We start from the raw sequence: 8451 nt of genomic DNA, 5'->3' as shown, positions 1-8451 counted from the left end.
AGAGTATCTGTCATCATCTCATTTCGACAATATTTATAGCATAGTACTAAGGCTAACACTAAGCCCAGTGATAGAAAACAGAGCACATAAAAACATACATCTTTCCCTTTTACTGGATAAGGTCAACTGAATTAGAAGAAATTGAAGCAAAATAAAAGACACCATCAACTTATTTAAATATGACAATATTGTTATTGCAAACACAAAGGGTTATTCAAGTGCTTTACAAATGAAATGCTGCCTTTAGGCTGAACACAAATTTGCAATGGAGCCTCCAAGACCCAAGGAGATTGAGTAATTCTCCTGCGGCAGGGGACTTCTGTAGAAAGGAGGCCGTGTCCTGAGTGGATGATCCTCAGGGCCCATTGCTAACTGATGTACACAAAATAGATAAGCTCCAAAATCTCTCTTACCTCACACACACCCTGAAGACCAAGAAACACCTTGGAAATATTAGTGCATTCTCATTAATTTCCATTTTTAATAGGTGGACACATCAACCCACAAAGTTATAACTTACTATATATCATGAACTATAGTCATAATTTGTCTCAGTAAGATTTAACAACATAATAAATATTCTTTAAACCATTTTAGAACAATGATTATTCCACCTGGAAATACTCAAAATGTACTCAAAAACAGAGGCTCCCTTTTGCCCAGTGAGTTTACACAATCGTACTTTAGCATCACCTCCTCCTATGCAGGGAAATTCCAATGCAGCTATATTTTGTCACTGATATACACACTCCTACAGATCACAGAATTATATTCAGTCCCAGGGCTCAGTCTGTTTTTAAGGCACATGTGAAAGTTTATCAATGAGAAGAGCATTCTATGCAAGAAATAAACAAACAAACCTGTACTTTTCTGTCTCATTTACAAGAGCCAAGTTTGGTCTGCATGCCGGGTAGAAGGAGACTCCTTTGTTTTTAATTGCTCCTGCTAAATAAATCCATCAAGGCAATGTCTGGAATTAGCATGGTTTCAGGATTTGGGCAAGATTAGGTCCCATAATGTCCTGGCTACAGAAGGTAGATCTGAAAATTTTAAAGGAAAAAAACAAAAAAAGGATTTTAATATGCTTTGGCGGGGGGGGGGGGGGTGAGAGGAGACTTTGTCAGATATTCTGATTTAAGAAGCAGGTATTATTTTCAAAATACTTTTGCAAATATAATATTGATTTCTTAAATAATTTAATTTTCCTTAATTGCAAAGCTTCAAGGTGTGCAGAGTTCTATACTAGCTGCAAATTTCAATTTATATATGGATTTAAATACCATTTATACAGTTTAAGATATGTTTGGAAATAAAAAGGAAAAAGTAATACTTACTTATATGCATATTTTCCAGATATATCTATCACCATTTCTGCTCCCAACTTATTCTGAGAATGTCCAAACAAATCTTTCTTCCAAATGAACTCAATACTTGTAATGTTTCCAACATTAACATCTGCATCAATCAATTTTGTATAAGTCATGCCTGGCATAAGTTTTCCACTGTAAACAGAAGAATAAGACTCATAAGCTTGCACTGGGTATTCACGATGCTGAATTAAAGAAAACACATCTGTGCATGTACCATGGAAGAGAAACTTGCATTTGATGGCATTTGCTTGTGGGAGACTTATTCTTTCGATTTGCATTGATCAGCATTTCAGAATATTATGGTTCTGAAGTTGAAAGAAGGGCCAGGTGAATGCTTGGCCACCTGAGTTTTAGGGGATGCCTAGAGAGGCATTATCACGATGGGTTCTCCACAGTGAAAGATCTAGCCTTTCACTGGTATCAGAAACCAGATTACACTGACCCAGGGGAATGAAGAAGATGCCAGTGATGGACTAAACTCATACAAGACTGATCCATAAACCAGAAATCCATTTATCAATTCACAATGCGCAAATGCTTCCTTTTTATTAACCAGAATGCTCTCCTACCCTTTCCCTGGCACCTCCTTTATCCACACAAAGGGAATCGTGTAACCAAGCCAGTGATCAGAAGATGTTTTGGTGAGCACGACAATATAGCAGAGACAGCTGGATTATTTTGAAGCTTGAGGCATATCCATCCAAGCCAAAATGAAACAGAAGAAATGCTCCTTCTCCACAATACAAAAGTCTTCTCGTGGCCCAGATTGCTTGTGGCACCCAAACCAAAATCTCTTCCCTCCATGAGGGTATCTGACTCCTACTGCCTGTGTCCATTGATAATCATGCTCCTTTTGCTGATACAGTTCCTTTCTTGGTTGTGTCAATACATACATTAAGCTACAGTTAGTAACTGATTAAGCTACGGACCAATATAAACTGGTCCCCTTGTTGCTCCCTACTATGTCACCTTGCCTTATTTTCTTCATAATTTATCGCTGTTCCTTTGTTAATTTATTCTTTGTCTCCTCTAACTGGAATATAAGCTCCCTCAGAGTAGGACCTGTGTCTGTACCTCAAGCAATTAGAACAGTTCCTGGCACAGTGTAGACACAATCGTTTGCTGAATGAATGAATGAATGAATGAATGTTGCTGTTCCTAGAGTCTGTCTTACTCCAGCACAGGTAGACTTAATTGATTTAATAAACAGAAGAAAAATTTTCTTCCAAGTTATGAAGGGTAATCTTCCTGTCATTCCATGAGCTGCCTTCACTCAGCACCCGTACAATGCAGCCCTTCAAAGGGTGGGATCTGTTCAATGCTGGGTAGTATAAACGGTGGAACCTGGCTGAACTAGAGATGAACGGAGCTAAATGGTAGGTGATGTGGCTAGAAACATGGGCTGGAGACTGTGCATCCACCGGTATCCAGACAGGCACTGACTGAACAGGCAGTGGCACTAAGGTCAGGTGACATGCAGAAACTCTGCCAGAGGATTTAACCAATGCATCCCACATCTGAGAAAACAACCACAAAATCCCTGCTGTTCATGCCTGTGCCCAGTATTTGAAGATGATAGAAATCATAGAGATAAAACATCTAATCCATTCATCTGTTTGCAAAAAGGTAGTATCTCATCAGTGTATATAATGTTAATTTTGAAATGAATTACATAATTAAACAATGGAAGAGAAATATGTAATATGAAAATGCTAAGGCTGATCAAATAAAATATTAATAAAAACTCAAGATAAGGGGGAACTTTAGCAAAAGATACACAGTGAACATCTACACTGAATTATTCCTACCTTTGACTATTTCAGCACATGTCCTGTGTCTGTGGATATGACAGCCTATCAGAAATTTAGCAATTGATATAAATGTCTTACTTCATAAGTAATTTGCTACTTATGCAAATAAAAATACATGCTCAGATTTGTATAATATTAAACAGACTGGATTAAAAATACACCTTGGGTACTCTACTGTCAATTTTTTTCCACTTGCTATATTATCTAGATCTGTATTTTAAAGCTGTCATTCCCTAATATTTTCTGTTTCTAGCTGGAGCTATAATAGATATTATGACTTCTACTTTATATCTGGAAAACATGAAATGAAAAGTCAAAGATAACATGTTTTCCTGTGGCATTATAGGAAAACACAAGACTGAACAGCTCCACAAGCCGGTCTAACTGACCTGGCAGCGGCCAGCTCCTCTCTCTGCCTACCTGGCAACTGCAAACTGCCCTGTTTTCCCAGTTGTCCCAGCTACACGGAGATATATGCTCCCTTGAGTGATATTGTTTCCAGAGAGTTTAACAGACAACTTGTGCCTCCAACCTAGAAGTAAAGGAAACAAGAAAGGAAGAGAAAGGATTAAAAATACAGGAGAAGCACGACATCCTGGGTTCTTTAATGTAAGTGCAACTTCCAGGGTTGTATATGAACAATGCTGTACATATTCATGAAAAAAATACAATTTTCTGGTTTCAGTGAATTTGGTGAAAAGGTATATATAGAAATAAACATAAAGTTCACATTTTAATTTTCCAGAAGTAAATATTTTAATAATATTTTTAAAAGAAAATTCTTTCATTTTCCAGGTCTTTTTATGACTTGAAATTGTGTGTCTTCTTTTGTTGAATTTTTTTTCTTTGTATTTTGTGACACACATGCTTTCTGTGGCCAGGTTTTTATTTGTTATAGTTGGACAACTAATCCAGAAAAAGTCTAGAAGACCTGTGGGGCAAGAAGGTATGTGCTTTTGCAATCACAGTTGTCTCTTCCTCTCCTGCAGGGATCTGTGCTAGGAATGCTCAGTCCATATAGATACAGGTTGATACAATGTCTGCCCATAGGATAATTCCTTTGTAAATGGTCAAGTGTAACTTTAAAAAAATCTGTAGCTGAGCAGATCTTTCATCCTGAATTCTGAAATTACCGTATGCTTAGTAACGAATTGAAAAAATGCAATTCTTCATACCATTCTTTGAAAAAAATTTGAAAGGGGACAAAATCTGCCAGAGTGTATTTTTAAATCTTGATTTAATCACTGCCAAGTAGTTCTCTTTCCCTCCTGATTCCACTGTCACCTCTCCACTGAAGCCACCCTTGCTAAGCCCCTCTGGGCCACTGGCTCATCTGACCTCTGGGCACCTTTGGTGCGGTGAATGCGTCTTCCCTTCCTCATCATTTTTCTTTCCTTGGCTCTTTCAACTACAGCCCACAACAATTTTCCTTTCTCTCTGCACATCCATCGGTCTCCTTTGCAGGGGTCTCTTTCTCTGCTCCCTATTCTTGCCATCTGACACTCTCTCCTTGGGTAATTATTTCATCTACTCTGAGCTCTGATTACAGACTGAGTGACTCCCAAATCTCTACCTTCAGACCGCGTCCATTTCCAGAGGCTGAGGCCCATATCTCTAACTGCCCAAGCCCTGAAGGCACCTCAAACGTAACATGTTAGAAGCTGGACATCCGCTTACTCCAAACTAGCCCCTATTGTGGTGCTACCCGGTTCAGCGAACAGCACATCATCCACAGCCAGAATGTCCTTGACTCCTTGCTTTTCCGCATCCTCCCAATCCATTCAGCACATTCTATTTTGCTTTTGTCTTCTCACCACCTCTGCAGTCTCTCCACTTCTCTCTACGTTTCTGCCTGGACTGTTGCAACAAATGTCTAACAGGGACCCAGTCTCTATCTTGCCCCCCTCTAATCTGTACAGCAACCAGAATGATTTTTCTAAAAAAACAACACAAAAACCCATCTGATAGTCTTTAATACTCTTTAACGGCTTTCCACTCACTCAGAGATAAAGCCCGGACTCTCCACATGGTAACAAGGCTCTTCCTTCATCCTCTGACCTGATTTCTCTCTCCCACCACATCTCATATTATTCTCCTCCTGGTCTCTGCCATCCTGGCAGAGGGCTGCTTCTTTCAGTCTCTGCTCTCTTACTTCCAGGCATTTATATATGTGGTTCCTTCTACCTAGAATACTCCCCTTTTTCTTCTACCTCCTGCTCATCCTTCAGGAGTCAGCTTAGAAATCACTTTCCCACAAAAGGCCCCCCTGACCTTTATGCTCTGCACGGACCTTGAATGTCTCTGAACAGAAAATTTATTTCTCAGGTTGAAACTGAGATTTTCCTTGCTGTCTTCCCCACTAGCATAAACTCAACAAAGGACCTCGCTGTACTGTTCTTCACTGCATCCTCGTCTGGCCCAATGCCCAGTTATTTAGTAAACACTCAATAAAAACTGTTGAATTTTTAAAGATAAGTACCTTAAAGCCTTACAATAAAACTTAGCTATAATACTTACGGGCGAATGGGGATTCAGATCCTGTGTTTAAAAAATAATATGATCTATTAGTCTTCATATTTTTGAGGTGAAATCTATCAGCAAAATGACCCATTGTTGGACAACCTTCTTTGGGACAACAGTAACAATTTCCCTGGTGACAGAAAATAAGAGGTCATCACTTATGTAATGAGAAACATTGCCCTTCAATAAACTCATGATATATTATTAAATTATAATAAATCTTTGGAATCTAAATAAAGTATGTGTATTAAAAAATGACTAAATTGCTTCATAGATCACCATGCCTGTTTTCAAAAACAAAACAAAATACAGCAAAAGCAGCTGAGGCAAGAAGAAAGACAGCCTATTAGAAAAATGGATCAACAGTACAAATAGACCATCCACAGAAGATGAAACTCTAATAGTCAGTAACAACGTAAAAACAGATGCTCAGTCTTACTATATGGTTGTCAGCAATATGCTAATTAAAATAACACACAATTTTATACTCAGAAGATTTGCAAAAATTAAAACAACTGGCAAACCAAGTACTGGTGAAGACATGGAGTAGGAGAATTCTTACTTGCTTCTGATGGGAATATAAAATATGTCAAAAATAAAATCAGATTAAACTAAAAATTTTTTTAAAGTTTATTGTGTATACAAAAGAATAGATTTTGAATTGAGAGACCTCAGACTGAAAGAAGTAGGAAGCCAACCCTTATAATAGTTACAGCACAATTTATAAAGTGTAAAAAAGGAAGTATTTTGACTTTTTTTGTGGATGGTTGTTGTATATTAACATTCTTTTCTAGGGAAGGTAGAGCTGATTTATCTACAGCTGATTGGTTTAATTTCACTGAATCATGCTGACAAGGCGGTAAAGCTTACATTTTCGTGTTTTGTATATGACTAGAGCTAGTGTTTCAGGGAAATCAAACTACAGCCTTTATTTTTATTTTTCTTTAATAATTGATAGACATTTTAGACAGCAATTTGGTGATACCTAATAAAGGTGAAAATGCACATATGCTCTGATAATTTCAATCCTTTTTATGCCATAAAGAAACTTCCACTCAAATACATAAGGAGACATATAAAGAAGTGTTTATGGTAGAATTGCTTTCAATAACAAAAACTGGGAACAAGCAAAGCTCACATTAGTAGGGGAATGAATAAATAAATTGTGTGGCTGATTCCTACAAAACTAAATATATTACATCTATAGATATCAACGTAGATTTCAAATTTATAATATTTAATGAAAACAGCAAATCCAGAAAGATACTTATAATAGGGTACCAGTTAGTTGATATACCTCAAATTCACTTCAAACTCTGCCTTAGCGGAGGGAATGAGGGGAATGTAAACTACTTCACTTTTAAAATTTTATCTGTATGTTTTAAAACCTAAAGTAACACTAATAAAATGCTAACTTTTAAAAAATCTTGGGAGCAGGGATTGAGTATTTGCTATTCTAGTCTTTGAATGTTTTATTTAATAAACCATGGACATTTAGGCTAGGACTACAGTAACACAGCCCATTTAAAACTCCACTTTTAGTGAAGAGAAATTCTACTAAAATATAAGGACTCATACTTATTGAATGCTTATCATGTGGCAGGCACTGCTCTATATTATGTGCATTTAACTCAATACTCACAGACTCCCCTAGTATTATTCTTGCATTCTCCCTGTTTTATAGATGAGGGAGTTGAAGCACAGAGTAGTCAATTTGTCCAATGTTGCTCCTTTATCAAGTGATGGAGCAAGAACATTTACATGAGTGGCTTGGAGCTAGAACCTCTCATTTTATTTTATATTATTTTATTTTATTCTGTTCTATTCATGTCGTTTTATGACTATTGGGTAAAACGCAATAAAACATGTCAAGAAAATTGACTCATTCTCTAGTTTGTAGCCAAAATTATCATCCATGTGGCGCCAGCCAGCTCCTAAGGGAGATTAACCCCCTTATCTCTGAATATAGGACAATGACTCTGGGTGCCTGCTTCCACTTGCCTTCTGTCTAGTAAACGCCAGGATCCCTTAGCCACTCCTATCAGCTGCGTCTGTGGCAGGAAGAAGGGAGAGGTTGGGGGAAGGAAGTTATGTAGGAAATACCAGTGTTTGGCTGTCAGGCTTCCCGAGAACTGTAACTCACTAGGACACGTTAAAAGCAAGGATAACTAGCCCAGAAACCAAGAGGACGGCCTGAGAGCACCCACTTGCCATGCTCTGCAGCAGGAGGAAAATGCTTATTCCTGTCCTAACACTGCACTTATTCAGAAAGCACTGTTACTTACCATAAATTTCATCTGGAAAGCCCGTGTTTACTACCCTGATAGAAACAGGGAATTAGGTCTCTAAAGTACAAGAATGAAAATATTTTCCACTTTCCACTACAAAATAGATTTTCTTTCTCCTTTTCATAGTGATAGCCAAATGAAAAATACATGTAGCTCAGATCTGGCACCACATGCATTGTGACCGAAGCAAAATAGGATGTGGTATTTGTCATGAATTGATCTCTATGGAACTCCTGTGAGCTATCTATGCCTTAGTTCTGCTCTGTATAAATAATTGTAATACATTGTAATAAAATAATTTTCATGTTCCAAGTAAATAGTAATATATTTGGTTGTAGCTATTGATTGGTTCAGCCTTCTCAGGGCATCTTTGAAGATGACATTTAGAATATACGCACAGAAAAATTTTTGCCCTGGACTTATGGCTGTTACACAGTAGTGTCTAATTACCGCATAACAAAT

General features: G+C 37.6%; 1 protein-coding gene across 1 annotated transcript in view; it reads right to left on the bottom strand.

Annotated features, from left to right (window-relative positions):
* Positions 1-976: 976 nt before the first annotated feature.
* PNLIPRP3 (pancreatic lipase related protein 3) overlaps positions 977-8451 on the bottom strand; it is a 30560-nt gene continuing 23085 nt past the window's right edge. The window contains exons 9-12 of the mRNA XM_063103257.1: positions 5699-5831; positions 3602-3713; positions 1335-1502; positions 977-1040 (exon numbers count right to left, since the gene is read on the bottom strand). Coding sequence (XP_062959327.1) covers positions 977-1040; positions 1335-1502; positions 3602-3713; positions 5699-5831 — 477 coding nt within the window. The remainder of the gene's footprint in view (positions 1041-1334; positions 1503-3601; positions 3714-5698; positions 5832-8451) is intronic.

This window comes from Cynocephalus volans, chromosome 7 (genome assembly GCF_027409185.1).
Source record: "Cynocephalus volans isolate mCynVol1 chromosome 7, mCynVol1.pri, whole genome shotgun sequence".
Lineage (NCBI taxonomy): Eukaryota > Metazoa > Chordata > Mammalia > Dermoptera > Cynocephalidae > Cynocephalus > Cynocephalus volans.
Note: the sequence above shows the minus strand (reverse complement) of the source record. Positions and strands in the feature narration are given on the sequence as shown.